Source organism: Electrophorus electricus, chromosome 7, assembly GCF_041902795.1.
Source record: "Electrophorus electricus isolate QZ-2024a chromosome 7, ASM4190279v1, whole genome shotgun sequence".
Lineage (NCBI taxonomy): Eukaryota > Metazoa > Chordata > Actinopteri > Gymnotiformes > Gymnotidae > Electrophorus > Electrophorus electricus.
In genome coordinates this window covers 14,968,809-14,986,603 of record NC_137503.1, presented here as the reverse complement: position 1 = coordinate 14,986,603, position 17,795 = coordinate 14,968,809, and the positions used below count along the sequence as shown (strand labels likewise).

The 17,795-nt window shown below is 43.8% G+C and overlaps 1 protein-coding gene across 6 annotated transcripts in view; it reads left to right on the top strand.

Annotated features, from left to right (window-relative positions):
* The window catches only part of foxp1b (forkhead box P1b), a 133,646-nt gene that overhangs the window by 16,849 nt on the left and 99,002 nt on the right, over positions 1-17,795 (top strand). For 4 of the 6 annotated variants that reach the window (XR_014124571.1, XM_035524649.2, XM_081717830.1 and 1 more), the window contains one exon: positions 7,028-7,077. The exons of 1 other annotated variant lie outside the window; for it this stretch is intronic. Coding sequence is in view for 3 of the 5 variants with exons in the window: in XM_035524649.2 (XP_035380542.1) it covers positions 7,028-7,077 (50 nt within the window). In the remaining 2 variants the exon portion in view is untranslated. Of the gene's footprint in view, positions 1-7,027; positions 7,078-13,046; positions 13,217-17,795 lie in introns of those variants that run through there. One more of the 6 variants, XM_035524656.2, reaches the window with a different exon arrangement.

Below are 17,795 nucleotides of genomic sequence, written 5' to 3'. Positions count from 1 at the left end.
TGTCTCCCCAGCTCGCGCCGACGCTCTGTCTCTCGGTTTTCCCCTTTTAGCTCCGTTTATTTATCGTTCGGTAATATTACACTGTCACGGGCGATCATCTTTTGCCGAGATATTACTCACAATCATCACCTTCGCGCTCTTCCATTTGGGCTCGCTGGCTCTCAGGTTACCGCGCTCCTCTGTGCCGCTAAGCGCTGGGACGCAGTAGCAGCAAGCCGGACAAATTCGGAGGGTTTTCCGGCCGTCCCCAGGGGCGCCAAAGAAGCTAATTCTGGTTGGCCGGATCGATATGCGGGCAGGCTGATGATACCACAGTCTGCAGACAAACTGGTGATCTCAAAGTGCCCTGTAGTCTCTCAGATTTGAGTAGTAATTAAACCTACAGCAGTGCGGATCTTTTTATCTCTGAGTAACTTTGCCCCCCCCCCCCTACATAAACTTAAATGGGTGTGTTGGTTACATTATGTGAAGAGGATATTAAGAGTTTGTATGTGATGAGCTTAGTACACTTAGTATGTGATGAGCATAAACATGAAAAAAGAATCACGATATTGTAATAATTAAACAAACCATGCTGTTAAATAGAATACGCCACACATCCTTTAATAAAAATGCAGTTATGCCATGCTTGTAGTGCCCCTCGCTTGTGGCTTTTTTGAAGCGCTCAGCAGAGAAACCCCCAAGAAGGGACTTTTCTCCTTTTTGTTCTCCTTATCGCAGAGTGCAAGGTGTCAGAGGTAAGATCAGTGCAATCTTTCCTGTGGTTATTCAGTGTAGTGTCTTATGCTGCAGGCCTCGGCCTGCATTTGCACCGAAGGCTCATATGCTCAGCAGAAACAATACACGTTGTTTCGGCACACGCGCGTGCACACACACAAATAAACCTTCTTCCCTTCCCCACCACTTCCTGTCCCTTGACCAGACTAAATAAGTTTACTAGAGAAAAAAATTAAGAAAACAATGGTTTAAAAAGGAAACAAAAACACTATTCCAAATAGCTCCATCCCAGTACCTGACACATGGCTATCTGAGTTCCGAATAATGCCAGACCTCATACGATAAATGCCATTGCCATCGTGGTTTTTCCTTTTCCTTAAGATAATGTCGTCATCTGTGATCTCATCACCTCCTGTTTGTGCGTGTGCGCGTGTGTGTGTGTGTGTGTCTGTGGTGTGTGTGTGTGTGTGTGTCTGTGGTGTGTGTGTGTGTGTGTCTGTCTGTCTGTCTGTCTCTGTCTGTTTATTGCGATTGTCATGGTATGCATGCTATGAGGAGGATTGACGCGATCATGTATGTTTTTAGCTTTTATTTGATGGCCTACATCATGCTGTTGGATGGTAGAAAGTACTAAAACATAGACCTTTTATACCTTTGTCATCCTGGCTAAATATCTAAATATAAATGTTATACAGAATAAGGCTTAAAGTTGATTTATTTTTTTGTTGCCTGTATAAATTTCACATTCATATTAACTGAGTCTCAGAGACTAATTGCATTAAGTCATGAGGTTTTGAATTAAATTTTGAATTTAAATTATCTTAAATTTTTATAAGCATGAGCTACCTCAGAGGGAGCCACAAAATGCGCTGTGTCATTGTTCTAGGGTACAGGGAAAGCTTTGTGTGGGGCTTTCTTTCTCGCACACACACACACACACACACACACACACACACACACACACACACACACACACACACACACACACACACACACACAGGACTTCGGTACCAATGCCTATCTGGGTCAAGCCTTTCACAATTGCCACCCCAGTTTCCACAAACCCCTCTGCTTGAACGCCAGTGCTAACCACACTAACCCACTCTATTCAAACGTATTAAACACACGCAATCACTTGCACTTTCCTCTTATTGAAGTAGCATCGCTTACAAGTTAGTTTCTATTGGCCTCTTTATTTAATAGAGGATGCTTCTCTGCTTCAAGATGCCAGAGAGTGTTGGATCATTGCGGCAATACCCTGGTTGTCTGTGTTGAGGCCTGTTCTTGTAATGGGGCTTTATTGATCTAAACAACATCAGACTTTGCGCTGATGTTATTAAGGCGGAGATGGCTTCACTGCGACCTCCACTCCAACAACGTGTTTGCGCATTATTGGGTCTAAATAACTTCGGCTTTCAGACACTAATGCAGCTGAACAGTCAAGCCCACACGCTGTATGACTCGGTGATCTTAACAAAGCATTTCCTCCCCGACGTATGTCCGTCCTTCCGTATACTTGTGTATGCGTGTGCCTGTGTGTGTGTGTGTGTGTGTGTGTGTGCGCTCTTGTGAGTAAGAGTGAGTGTGAAAGGTGGGCAAACAGAAAAAGATTATACGCCATCTGTGAAAATGTCACAAAAATATATAAATATAACGTGAAGGAGACAGTGCATCATTGACAGTTTTAACACAGGAACAACCCTGCCCACACATCATAACTCATGTAAAGAGTTCTGCACCTTTCTCATCCAGCATGAGGGCTTAGAGCCAGCTCTCATTGATGGACATCTTGGATCAATTCATTCATTCATTCAATCATTCATTTATTCATTCATTTGTTTGTTTTTTTTATTTTTAAATCCCTGCCAGTTATCTGCAACTAAAGCCATCTCTGCAATTAAAAGTGAGCATAGTGAACAGTCACCCAGAATTGTTTGCAATTTTGCCATAATTGATTAAGCGCTTTTCACTCAGTTTTTTTACATGGACATTTGGACTCTTTTGTCTACCAAGGGCACACTGAATCCAATATTTATGTGAAATAACCATCTCATTCATCTTGACGAATACTTTCCAAGGAAAATTTAATTTGCAGATATTTAAAGCCTGGCTTTTGGTAATGAATTATTTTGTCATTTCGCCTCTGATGAGATTCATCTTTAATAACTGTAACAATTATTTTATTCAGCAAAAAAAAAGAGAGAAGGGAAGCCATGCATTATGTTTTATCTCGCCAAGGTCTGCATCACGGGAGAATTCTCATTAAGAGTATATTATTAACCCTGCTGTGCTTTCATTCCACTGTCCTCAGTGAAATTGCATTATGTGTCAACAATGCTTGTGCTAAAAGTAAGCAGCTATATTTACCAAGGCTACTGTAGATGTCTCTGCTTTTCCCCTCCAACCAGGTTGACACATTTTGGATGCCTTAATAAGATAGGCTGCTGCTCTATATCTGATAAGCTGCTTATTAAAATGTATTTTGGGATTGACTTTTAATAAAGTAACTATATTATCTGCCGTGTACTTTGTTATTAGTGTTTCTGAAAACTCTAGCTGCTAGGTTTGTTGCTTGGGCTCGTGAGATGGCTTGATGTTTGAAGTTGTTTTTCAAGTTATTTTCATTCTGGGACCATGTGGGGAATTTTAAATGCTCGTAAGTAAATTGAACAGAGCCAGACGGTGCCAGGTTTGCTCCGAACTTTTCCGGAAGTGATGTCACAAAGACGGAAGATTTGTATGAAGGCAAGGAGCTAGTCCTTTTGAACGATCCCTGGAAATGTATCGTCGCATTACTTCATGAGCTGGAAGTATTTTTGTGCTTCAGTCAGACATGTAATGTCTGTTCGATGCTTCCCCTCCCCCCCCACCCCTTTTTGCTGATGTCTGCAGTGGCTTCCATCAAACATGGAGCTGTCCTTAAAACTGGCTTGGCTTTTGTTCCCCATTCTGTACCCAGCCCGATGTACCCGGCCCAAGGGTTTATGGGATGTTGACAATTCACCTATTTTGGACCAAGACAGAAGTGAAAGTGCTGAATATGGTGTAATAATTTATTTCAAACTTACCACTTCCTTAAACGTGCACAATTACTCATAAAACTACTGTTTCCACAGAAAAGCCCCTGCCTTGCATTGAATGCAGTGCTACGAAGTGTCTGTATATGTGTTCAGTGAGCCGAGGACGAAACAAGGAGCTGGTGATGACGGCATGGCGCCTGTCTCGCGAGTTTTGCGACTCTGTTTGGATGGCAAGAAACTTCCATGATGCCGGTTGGCCTGTAATGCCTTCACTCCTCCGGGACCTTTAACCTGCTGTCCATGAGGGTTCAAGGGGAACTTCCTCTTACGGCCATAATTTGAAAGAAAGCTCTAATACCATTGTCATCTCGCCCACTACTTCTGGATTCATCGTGTAAACTTGGTCTGGCTGTTCTTGGACATCACCCCCTCCCCATCCTCACCACCATCAAACCTTCTTCAAGGACAAAGTGAGTGAGCGAGAGGGCGGGTCTCGGGACCATGTGCACGCCTCACGCACCACATCCCTTTCCAGCAACAGCTGTTCTGTCAGATCCGTGCTCCAAACTTCCCTTAATGCAATTCCGCAGGGCCGAGCTCGAGAGGCCAGCCGCAAAGCTGAAGCAAACGTGCAAGGTGTTATGGTTGGTGAGGTGGGCACTGCTGCAGCGCTTCATAACACACACCCATACCCCCCCCCCCCCCCCCCGCCCCGCCCCGCTTCTCCTTCGATGCGGGCAGCTCTCTCATTCACGAGCAGATGTTCAGCGCTGGTCTGAGCTGCAGTGTGCGTGAACTCTGCTGGCCTCACCGCCATGAGCGGCAAGGACGTTGGCGGCAACCCCAGCGTCTGAGAATTAACCGCCGGTAAACGCTGCCACTCGCTGGTTTGCCTGTGCTTTCTTTAATTTTTTTTTTTTTTCCCCTACTAAACCACCTCGGCCAGCCCAGGAGTTGGCTGAGGCTGGTAGAGGGCAGGGGGCTGGCGTGGGGAGCATCCGACAGGCCATCATTCTTCTCATCGATGCTGATGAAGGACCGGGCTGGTTCGGCTCCTGGGACAAGTGGCGGGGGGGTGGTTTAAAAAAAAAAAAAAATCCCTAAGACCAGTTTGCGCAAGTTTATCATTAATTTCACATGACGTCTCTCAGTATGGAAGCATACCACCTGGCAAGGAAACAAAAGCTCGCCATAAAATGAAACCGAAATGGACTGAGTTTCAGTACCGGTTAGGGAAGAAACAAAAAGTATTCTGACGTCACCAAAAGGCCCGAAAAAGGAAGCGGAACGGAGGATTTAGTCAGCTGGACAGCAGGAAGTGCTGTTTTGGACCTTGCTAGTACTTACTAAAGCCCAGCTGCTGCTGTGGTCAGCCAGGTGGCTCAGTTAGCACGACTGACCCCTGCGCACCCAAGAGTCTTCAAGCACGGGCTCCTACAGATGTAGCTTTATGATCTGCTCCGTTTACACTGTGCCATTCCAGTTTGTTCGGCTGCTCGGCAGGCCTTCCGCTGGGTTCCCGATTTGCCTTTTGAGTACAGGAGCAGCATATGTTCATCGCAAAAGGGTGCGAAAGACCTTTTATATTTTTTTTTCCTCTTTTCTCCCCTTCTTCTTCTTTCGTTGAAGTGGATGAGAGGCCATAATTGAAGGATGATGAGGGTTTTTTTCCTTCCTCGTCCCCTTTAAGCATTCTGTTCCATAGCACGTTTCCCACTTCACACTATCTAATTGGCCATTTTCAGGTTGGGTTTATGAGAGCAAAACTAATTAGTGTTTCTAAATTCAGCGAGCGGGAGAGAGGGAGGGGTTGGGGGGTGGACTTAGTTGAATTGATTGTTCTGGTTTCCTCTTTGGTGTCACACTCTCAACAATAATATAAAGACTCTAATCGCTTTCGAACTGCTTGTATTTTTGAACAAGCACTGAATGCCACTGCCGCTGTCCTGCCATTTTGTTTGGCAGGAGCACAAACCTTGAAAGAAAGAGAGAGCTGCCCTGTTGGCAAAAGGTTCTGGGTGAGGGAGGTCATTTGTATTGCATGGAAAGGTTATAGTCAGAAGTATTTTGCCTTTTTGGGGTTATTTGGACATAGCTGATCATGCTGTTTAACATGACGTGAGCGCCCTGGTGAAACACGGGTGGATGGCCAGGGGAGAGTGACCAGTTAGTTTACAGTACTCTATATACACACACACACACACACACACACACACACACACACACACACACACACACACACACACACACACAGAGCCTACCCCCAAGTGCCTGCCCTGCGGGAGTTGGCCAACACTGCCCTCCCGAGGAACTCTTTGCCACCTGGGCGGGAACGCTGTGGGTGGTGTCATGGAGAGGGACCTTTTGCGATGGCATGCCAGCCTGCACACCCACCAGGATGTGCGATTCCCACCTCTCCCCTCTGCTCAGGAAACACATTTCTGTCTCTCTCGCTACCCTCTGTTTGCATGACGGTGGGAGGGTGCGAGTGGAACAGAAGTGAGAGCAAGAAGAGCAGAGAGCAGCGAGGGCGATGAGTGACAGTGGGGCCTCCACGGGCAGGAGGTTAACCCATACGTCCGTAACACAAGGCAGATCAGAGCAGATCTCCTCCACACTCCCCCTCACCCCCACAGGCTATTCTCTGCTGAGCTTTCATTTATACTGAATTAAAAAAAAAAAAAGTTTATAGGTCATTCTAACGTGCCATAAAACTTGCACTATTTTTATTTTTGCATTTTGCCTCCGGAGGGAGTGGTGTTGAAAGGCCCAGTAATTAAGGAGCCGGGAATCTAGGGTTAGGGACGAAGAGTGTTTAAATGCAATTAGAGCACGTGCATGAATCAATTTCAACTCAATTACAGTTTTCTTGAATGTGCTATTATTTGTTTAATCAAGGGAATTTAGCCCCCTCCAAGATGCCAAATATGAACAGCCCGATATTTAAACACAAGGAGCAGAAGAGACGCTTGGAGGAACCGGGTTAATGTTGCATTAATGAACAACTGGTTCAAAGTGACCCCTCTCTCTCTTTCTCCAACTCTCTCTCTCTGTCTCTCTTTCTTGTGCTCCCTCGCTCTTACTCATTTTCTCTCTTGAGCTCTCTCTCTTTCTGTAACCCCCCTTTCAATTTGATTGTCTAGAGATAAAGCCATGACAATAGGTGGATAATTAGCACAAAGCATTTTGTGAAATGTGTTCAAGCCAGTGGATCACTGATTTTAGATGATGGGGAGACTTTTGGAAGTCTTTGTTTCTAACCCCTCTCCCCTCTGCTATGTCTCATATAGGCAGAAGAGTGCAGTAACAGAGACCTTTTGGATGCTGAGATTAAAGAACAGTAAGTGTTACACTCTTCCTGTGAATTCAGGATCATGAATTGTTCATCTATGTGCATGCTGCTAACTCTCAAACACCATACCGAACATGCACACAGCTAACCGACAGGCCCAGTACATAGGTGAGCTCCTCCCCCAGGCCACACAGCCCCTCCCCTTTCCACTTCTGCTGTTCCTGGCTCAGCTCTGAAGTGGAATACCTAGATTTGTGGTCTTTATTGCCTTCCTGTAGCTGACTCTTGACCCATGACTTGCCAGCGTGTGTCCTGTGTAGTGTGTAAACACGAGATAAACATACAATGACCCTGAAAAGACACCACATCAAACCATGTTTAAAGCCTCTTGTGTACTGTAAATGCTCTTACTGTATATGACCTTCAGTTAGACACGCACACGGGTGCGTGCGCACGCACACACACGTGCACAAGCACACAGCATTTTTTTGCACCACTCAGCACTGTGTGACACAGAGAATACATTGTGATTCTGCCCTATAAAGGGTATGGTTTCACCATGTTAGTATATGTACTTTCAACTGCGTTCTAAGTAGATCGATTTATTATTATTAAATTGTTAAGCATTTAGCAAATATGAGTCGGATCAGAAAGAAACCTGTTCTGAGATTGTGTAATATGTCAAAGCCAATATTATTTAAATATTTTAACAGCAAGAATATTACAATATTTTGAGCATTCTACATGTTATGTAGAATGCCAGTTGCTTTCTGAGTAATGCTAAAAACTACAGCATTCCATTCGTTTTAAGGTTTTTAAGAAGAATATGGCATGTAAATACCTTGCTCAATTCTCAGACCTTTTAACCTTGCACTGAAAGCGTTTCTCATCGTGATATTTCTTACTCTTGAATTCGCGACTCATTATGGGCGCCCTTCGTCACCTCCTGTGAAACAGGGCCGCGGGTTAGTCAAAGCGCGTGTGTGGCGCGTACGAAAGGAAGTGCGCACACGGGCCCGCTACGCTACGGCAGTCTCGAACCACTGCGAATTCCTCGACGCCTCGCGGCCGGTATTCGCCAGCCAGCGTGACTGCTGCGGGAGCTCGTCGTTGCGAACGGTAGATTGCCGGGGTAAAAAAAAAATAAAAATGAAAAGGAGGGAGAAGCTGATAACGTGTAATCTTCCCACGGAAACGTTTTAGATGTTTTTTTTTTTTCTTGGTTAAATCCAGTTATTTGGACAGGTTTAATGTATGGCAGGATGAGAGGTGTTCATTATAGTGTTTATACAGCCGCATACAAGGGTTGTGGGTTCTCGTGCGGTGAACGCACCGTGAAACTTCGTCTGTTCCCCTGTCACACTGCAACCCTTGCAAAGAACAACAACAACAGAAGAAGAAGAGAGAAAGAGGAAAAAACGGGGAGAGTGTGACTCTACCATCCAGGCATACTTGCAGAGCTGTGTACATAACAGATTGATAGTAAATGGAAAATATGAATGTAAATGATGTCATTTGACCATGCAAATAAGTCACTTGGCCACTTCCTCTCCCCCTCCTCTCACCCCCATAAAGAAATTAACCATATTTACATAGTCAGTTGTGTTTATGAAACTTATGGAAATCAATCTTTTGTCATTTTTCCAACTGCACAATTTTGTGTTGGTTCAAAGATCACTGATTTGAAAGTCAATATGGTGACTCTCGGCTCAGATCCTTGTTTGGGCGTATGAATTAAACATAATCAACAGGAGGGTGGTGGAGGCAGTGCAGTGTGGCTTTGAACCTCCCTTAACTTTCAGATGAGTTGTAATACAATAATCCTTCCCACTGGATGTGAATTAATCCTAAATTGTAATTATTTGTGGTTCTTTGGAGCTCTAGTGGAAAATATGAGCGTTTCCAGGGCTGGGCATTACCACCAGCGGAGAACTCGGAGAGGTGGTGCTCTGTGTGGCTTTTTAAAAAATAAGTATGGAGGCGTGAAATGCTAGTGAAATGTCATCTTAACCCCCACTACATTTATGTCCATTACGCTGATAAGGTCGTGGTGGATGTTCCTGCTTCTCAGCCGTGTCCATTTGACTTAATTGGAAGTGGTTTTCATAGTCACTGCGAGTCCTGGGAAGTGTGGGATCTTTAAAATCACGTTCATGGTTTAAAAGCCTTTCCGTAACTTAGAATTGGTCTTCATCACTTGGAACAGTCCGGAGAATAAGGGAACTGGATTCATCGCGCTGTGTGGGGGGAAAAGGAAAGTCTTTGCTTAAATGGCTTGATGGAATTCAATTGTGTTCAGTATTAAGGCATTATGAGCAGCAGAAGGAGCCCTGGGGCAGGCCTAGTGCATCTACAAGCTTTCCATTAGGAAGTTCTGAAAAGTTACTAAGTTTTGGGAAGCCATTGAACACACTCAAGTGTGCCATGCGCGCACGCATGCACACACACACACACACACACACACACACACACACACACACACAGTATGCAGTTCTTGGTGTAATATAAAATACTCTGACATTTCATACAGGTACTCTCTCTCACTCTCGCTCTCTCCCCTTTTTAGCCCACACACAGATGATAATGATGTCTAAGCCATTTTCATATCGGTAGTGTCCCATCTGTCCTCTCTCACCCTGTGTATCCCCTTTGCCTGTGTGTATTTTTTTTCTCTGGTCCTGTGTGGCCACAGACAGTCCTGCTTATGCCCTGGCACTGTTTGTAAACACGCAGGCGGAGGAGACGCATGTTGCTCAGGGTCACGTCTGCCCCCCAGATACTTACAACCCCGGGGTGACGGGCAACAGATGTGTGTCGGCACTGGGACCCCTCTCCTCTCTCTCTCTCTCTGTCTCCTCCTCTCTCTTCTGCTCTCTCTCTTTCTCTCACACTCTCCCTCTTCCTGTCTTCCTCTCTTTCTCTGTCTTCCCCCTCTCACACACGCACATTCTTTCACTCACTGTCTCTGACTTGCTTGCCACTGGCATGGCCGGTCATATATTCTGTTCCGCCTCTCCCCGCTCCCATGTGTGTGTAGATCAACATAAGCAGCTTGCCCACAGATCTGCCCGATACATGTGGAGCTGTCCACATTATAACTACTACAAGCCAGAGGAAAACCGAATGCATAAACAGCTCCCATCGCCTTTAATTAACTGCTTGTTGTCATGCCTGCACTGGAAAGAAGCTTTGGTGTGGAATGTTCTACACATCTCAGATGGAGTTCCCACTTTTTTTTGGTTTTCCTAAGCACCATTTATCCCAGGAGCTAAGTCATTTGTATTTCACGTTGCGGCGCTCCTGATTCGCCGTGCCCCTGCCACTCCGCAGTTGAGAAGGCTCAAATGAAGTCTGTTGATTCCTTCCGGAAGTTTCTTAACTTGTGCTGCTCCATTTTTTAAAAAAAAGTATTTTTGTGATTGTTGCTTTTGTTTTAAGACTACTAGACAAATGAAGTAAGCAGGCCACTCCCCTTACCCTTTGAAGGATTATTGCTGGCATGCCGGATCCATATTCATATAAGATGTTGTTATTTGATCCCACAATTAAATTTGGTGGTGAAATGGCCTCAGATAAAAAAAAAAAAAATCCCTAAATGATTCGATATTACAGGAGGATACATATACATTTCTGCAACAGTATCATCTCATAAGACCTGTTATCTATACATTACCAAAAGGTTCACCAAAATCCAGAACATTCACCATGGTGTCCCATTGTTTCAGGCAAGCAGTTGCTAACAGAGCCTCTCACTCAATACCTTGAGTTTCACATCAAGGAGGTAGTTTACCAATTACCTTCCTTCCTTACAGGTACTACTGATTTCCTTATTAAACTCAATGAACGTGAAAACACTGGCTGAGATGATCCATTATGTACAATGAACGTATCAAATCTGTACACTGGTATTCCTCATTCACTGGGTTTGGAGGCTTCACGATACTAACAACGCAATAGACCACATCTCCCCCCACAGAATTCTTAGTATCACTTACATGAGAAATCTTGATGGGGAAAACTGTTATGTTTTGTAACAAATTTTATCTACAGATTCGAGGTACAGCTATGGGATCACCAGTCACCCTAATTTAGGGGTAAATTCAAACATTATATATATTTCAGTAATTGTTTTTTTAACAGTATATTAAGTCATGGTGTAGATACATTGACACATTTTTTATATGGATGATCTGACTAAGTTTGGAGATTTTATCTAAATACCCTCTATTAAGTTCAACTTTTATGTGTGAGATGTATTTAAGACAATGACGAGACATTTAACATACAAGCTGAGACGTTTGGCCAGTGATTTCGACCCAGGGGATATAGAAATGCTCTACTAAATGACAAGTTCAAGATCAGGCTAGAGTAGATTGGGCTAGATTCCTCTATGATTCTCCACACACTAATGGCCCAGTCCCTCCTACAGTTGTATCCACATATAGCCTCCTCTCTCAATTTATGAAAAATACAGTTCACCAACATTGGCACATTTTAAGCAGTGTTTCTAAGACACCCCCCCCCCCCCCCCCGCCAGAAAGTTTTTATTAAAAAAAACCCACTAATCTAAAATACCATTTAATTTAGGTGTGATTTACCTAAATGTCTCTTCCTTTGAAGGTTTCAGACAGCAACTTTAAATGTTTTAGTTGTGTAAGCATGTAACTGAGGCAAGATGCAGACAGCCATAGTTTGGAATAGGTACGAGAAATCTCCTGTGGTGAGACATTTTAATAGGGAGGGACACGATGCCAGTTCTTTCTGTTTTATGGTTTGGAAATAGTTAATCCATCATTGGGGGGGGGGGGGGGGGGGGGCTGTGAGAAACATCTTTTTTCAGAGAGTGGTACATCATGGTACATAGTCTCAATTCTTGAAGATCTTCTTTATCGTTATCAGTGAAATTTATGCACTTGTTTATTGATGTGAATGCAATTATGAAAAATGTTTCTTTTTCCTCCTTGAACTCTGTATACATGTAACTCACCTTTTATTATGCTGTAGATATGTTTGTTGTATGAATACTGATGTAAAACACCCGCAATGTTTTGATGGCGTGTCCAATGGAGTGGCCTCTCTTTTGCATATACATGGGTTGAGATTTCAAATGTTATAAACATACTGATGAAGACCTAAGGAGCGAGACATTTGTGTCTTGGTAATTGTGTCTTGACTCAGATAAACTATTGCACTATATACAAGTGCTGTCTGACAAAGTCTTCCCCCTCGGAGCCCAGAGATCAAAGCCTCTCTCACACCGTCCATATCTATGCAAAGCCTGCTTCTTTGGCCAACCGCGGACCTGAGGTCGTTAACCTAGCACTGCCGATAGGTCTGCCCTCCTCTTAACGCCCGTGATGTAATCGGGCCACCTCTTCCAGGCCCCATAAGCAAATCGTGTGGGCTCCTCTAACTGAAAAACGGGGGGAAATGTGCTGCCATCATTTTAACAAGGTGCTGGCGGAAGTGCGTGGCGATGGAAGGCCGGGCCAGGCCTGAGAGCAAAGTGAGTGGCTACCATAGCAACTCGTGGTGGTTTTTGGCCGTATTTCTCCAGGAGATAACACGCTGTCATAATGTGTGAGGGGGAGACCCTTCTGTTTTTGCGACTTGCCACAGGTTTTTTTTTTTTTTTTGCCAACTTGCCACAGTTAGTCTGTGGAAATGGTTTGGTTTGGTGGAACGCTGTGGTCCTGTCAAACCTCATTCCACCAAGTCTGGATTGGGACTCGATGAAATCGACAGGGTTTAATTGACCACCACATTCAGACTGTAACAGGCGAACAATTAATGTTAAACACCTTCATGGTATGTGTGTTGTATTAGTGTATGGGTGGTTGTGTGAGTGTGTGTGTGTGCTTTGGGGCAAACAGCTATCGGGCAGTGTGTAACTCACAGGTATGTAAATGGAGCGCAAATATCTCCATCTAAAGTGAAATATTTAAATATTCAAATGCAGACGTGAAACAATTTGATGGAGCTGCTTTGCATTCATTGTTATTTGTTGATGTGGTGAGGTTCTTGGATGCGGAAACGGCGGCTGTTGTCGAGGGCTCCACACAACACAGCGCTAGCAGCAGGGACCAAGAAGTGCCAGAGTGTTGCTGACTCTGACCTCTCCGCCCGGGAAGTTTCTTAAAACAGCTTATCCTCTGCTCTCCTCTCGCCAGTGACCAGTTTATTGGATGTGAGTGATCAGCATTTTAGTGCATGTCATTTGTGTATCATATGTATATTTCCAGGTTTTTGTGTAACTTTTTTTTTTTTTTGGCCGGGGACTCTGAAATATAGATGACATGTTGGCTCAAATGTGGATGTTGCTAGGCAGAGTTTTTGGTTGTTTTTTTGTTTTTTTTTGGTTTTTTTTCCCTTTTTTTCCTGACTTTTGAGCTGGGACCTGTTACGCGCTGGCTCTGTGTGCCCCAGGCTCCGTGCCTCAGGCCAGGACCCTCCCAACCCCATCATTTCTATCTGCTTTTAAACACAATAGGCTCTATTGTGGACATACGGGACAGATGTTTATTTAAAGTCTCCTCTCTTACAGTGTAAAACACGTCGCATCTAAAGAAAATAGACCGTCCCCCTCTTAACTTTGTGTTTGTGTGTGTGTGTGTGTGTGTGTGTGTGTGTGTGTTTGACAGCGACGGAGGGAGGCAGAGAAAAGAGACTGGTGGGGAAAGGGGGATAAATTGAGAGACGGAGTGATGATTTACTGGGAGAAGGAGGAGAAGGGAGAGAGGGAGCGAGTGAGAGCAGGGAAAGCAAGAACGTTGGAGAACTACCACAAGAGTCAGAACATCTGCTGCAAGAAGATCTGAGAAGAGGAGCAGAACCGAACATAGAGGGGTGGGGGTGGGGGGCAGTAGAGGGGTGGCTGTAGACAGAGACTACTTGAACAATCAATGATGTGGAGCGAGTACCGGCAAGGTGCTAATTAGGAGGAATCAGTGGTTTTTTAATTTGAATTATGTTCTGTATGCTGTGCAATAACTGTGAAGCAATGAATAATTTAAAAGGCAAAAAGCAGCACAGGACACTGTTTAAATTTAGCTAGTGTCATTGTCCTGCTGCCTGATTAATTGGTTATCTGTCTCAACTTTACATCTGAATGAAATATCTATATTCATTTTTTTTAGGCGGGGGGGGGGGGGGTACTGTGCACAAAAATTGGTGTCATTTCTGATCATGCGATGAAAAAGATGTGGTTGAGCAAAGATTCAAAATGGGTTACGCCATAACGCTTTTGTGCTTGGAGATGTTAGATGGCTAGCAGATATTAATTTATGTGAGGGGAATGGCTTATTATGTCAATTTATGAGAGACACTTCTGTTGTCGCAATGTGGTGTCAGAGATTTAGAGTCCTGATTCAGGACAGTACTTTCATTTGTGTGAGAAAAGAGAGAGCACAATACACCCTTCTGTCTGCAGGATGTATTTACTACAAGATACTTATAAATGGAGAGTATTATACTTGGGGTGTTAGAAAGTGAGGAGTCCCCACAGAAGGAAGCTAGGCAGCTGTCCAGAGACTGACATAGAGATTAGATGCTCAGTTCTTAATTTCTAATCCATGTTAATCCCTAATGGAGCTGTGTGAGATGCGCACATTTTAGGATTCGCTTTGTCCTTCTACTACAATGCTCAAAACTGCCATTTATTTCTAGACTGCTTAGTAAAATGCACACCACAATTAAAAGATTCATTCTTGAATCTTATTGGGAATGAGGTCATTTACCCACAGAAGATTAAATTATGACATAGTTGTCCATTTTGTGTTTTTGTTTTGTTAATAAGATATTCGTAGGTCTTAGTAGGACAATATTTCATGGAATACACCTTGGCTAAATATATCTTCCTCTCTGACATCAAGGACTCAGCACCCCAAGTCTCTGACTCTCACCAGCTGGTCATTCTTTTTCATTGAATAATTGATTTGTATCCCTTGAATAATTAAGTGATGTTAATTTCTGATCAAATTAATATTAACACTGTCTGAAATATTGATGGCTGGGGAGGGGGTTTAACCCGATGGAACTGTTAACAGTCTGATAAATAGATACAGAGGCAAGTCCTGAGTTAGGCTGCAGATATTAGTCTTCATAGTGATCCAGAGATCTGAAAATGGATGTGGATGATTTTTTTTTTCTTCTTTCAGGTCTCGGAGTCCCTATGAGGGAACTTTTAAGGATTTTCTCTCTAGCTGAATATTAAAATAGCTTTGCTTGGGAAAGGACATGAGATTTTTGAGAGTGATGTGAACAGTCCGACCATTTGTACTGCTACAATGGCAGTTTTTCTGAGGAATGAATGAAGGAATGAATGAAACATTGAATGAATGAATGAATTCCTTTACAGTATTTTACAGAGAAGGTTCTTAACAGCACTTACATCTGTACCATGGCTTTTGGGTTGTTTAGTTTATACTGAAGGCTTTTATGTGTACATGTATATAGTTGTGCTACCTCTTTTATAAGCGTTTCATTCGTGTTGTCTGAGGGATTTCGTCTTGCTGTTCCCAGTAAACGCGTGGCCTGCATTTATTAATCTCCCATACTCTACAGGTTGAGTGCATATTTTGTTTTGGCATAACAATACATTCCCAAAATTAAATATTCATAGTCATCCGAAAACAATACATTGCTTCAGCTAAAATGATAGTCCCTGTAATAAATATGGTCACGTTAAATGATATTACTGAATTTTAATGCTGGTTTAAAATGATGAAAGGCAACATGAAAGACTCGCTATTCAGCATTAGATAGCCAGGGAGAAGCAAATGATTTCAAATATGTGATATTTAAATTATTTTCAGATGAACAGAGAATTGAGCATGGAGATGGAGAGGGGTTTCTGCTGGTGAGACTTTAGGGGCTTTGTTTCCATGGTGTGACTCATTAGCTGAGCAGGGCCTCGGAAACACACACACCCACATGTCCACACAGACGCACACACCGAGTGTGTCTCGGAGCCCCCTTTAAGGGGCTTTAAGCGTGGAGTTTAAAACGCATGCCGACTCTTTGAGGAAGGGCTGACAGAGACTCTGGCCTGATTAAAATGACAATAGTCTAATTAACTCGACCTCAGTGTCGAAGCACAATACATGAGTTTGGCCCAAAAGCTTCTCTTGTTCTCTACTTCTTTGTCTTCATCCTGGTTCCAAAAGTGAGACATTTTGTCCTCTCTCTTACTCTAGTGCACCTAACCGTTTTTTTTTTTTTTTTTCCCCATGCAGGCTTGTGCTAATGGCAATTATTTTTATAAGCTAATTAAATCGAGGGCTTTTTCGTTGCTTTGCGCCAAACCCTTGAGGGAATTTGTCATCTGAGGGGGGTAGCGTCACACACGCTCTCGTAGTTGTTAACCGTTGGAACTTACACGCGCTTGGAAAACCTTCTGTTTGCATTGAACCTGATTTGGTCTCTCAACACACTTAATTACTCTCGTTCTCAACTGACTGTAGGAGCGGTTAGAGACTAATACTAGTCACCACTCTGCACGCCCTCAGAGAGCGAGAGAGAGAGGGAGGGAGCCCATGGCACAAATTTGTGAAGAAAACCACTTCCCTGAATACAGTGAGCATATAAGGGTAGATAAAAGTCTTTTAAAAGTGTTTCAAGCAATACAATGGACACAATCCTCAGTGTTGCATTTTCCTTTTGATACCACAATGATCTGCCATTATTTGATTGTCTAATCTTATCTAAGGGAGGAGAGAAAAAATAACAGTAAAAAAGAGAGGGAGAAGAGATGAAGAGAGGGGAACAAAGGAGAGACAGACAGGATCGGCCTAGACAAACTAAGAGGAAAGTATTTTCTGTTGTGTTAGCCCAGTGCTGGTGATTTTAATGTCCATTGGGAGATAATTACGCTTTAGTCTTGGGTTAATGAAACGAAAACCTTCTCTGGCAGACCTTTTGTGTCTCTCTCTGAAGAGTCTCTCCCTTGCGTCTCGCTCCCCAAACTGGCAGGGGCACGCTGAGAACACATTTTGTTTTAGACTGATGAGCCCATAACCATATATAATATTCTGGCTGTCAACTGAGCACCAAACTGCAGAATCCTTGGGCTTCCTTTAGCACTACGTGACTTGGCCCTACAGCTCTGTGATGAAAATCTGCAATATGCAGATGGAAAAAAAAACCAAAAAAACCCCACCACTTTTTGCACTTTTGTGGTTGTGAAGCATATATTTTTATTCAAAAACAAGTAACAGGATGTTGAACGTGTCCGCCCCAGCTTTTCTGTCCACCCTGCCACTTTCTGCTCCCTCCTCAATTTTGGAGCCACTCTACATGTTCATTTGTTAATAGCAAAACATTCTGATGATCTTGTGTGGTGGACCTCTTGGTCCTAGAGCAAGAAGCACCAAAAGGAGCATCCCTCGTTTGCCCTGCCACTTCAGAGGGCTGGTTTCTCCAGTCATCACGTTGCTATCAGCTTAAGATTGGAAAACGAGGGGAGGAGGACAGGGTCTCGGCCCTGGGACATGCTTTGGGGGGGCATCAAGGGGATGTTGAGGGGCACATTTGTCCAGCGTAGCCAGGAGTGAGGGTGAGAACCAGGCAGAGCATGTGTGGAAGTGTTATGTACCACATCTGGCGTAAGGAGCTCGATGATGCTGGAGTCAGACCTGTGTCCCCACCCGACCCCCCGCCCACCTCCACCTAGCCTGTGCTCTCTCTCACATTTCATCATCTGTTCTCCAGCTCCTCTCCGCTCACTTCTTTGGCCTTTCTGGGACCATCTGTTGTTATTATTTTCTTCC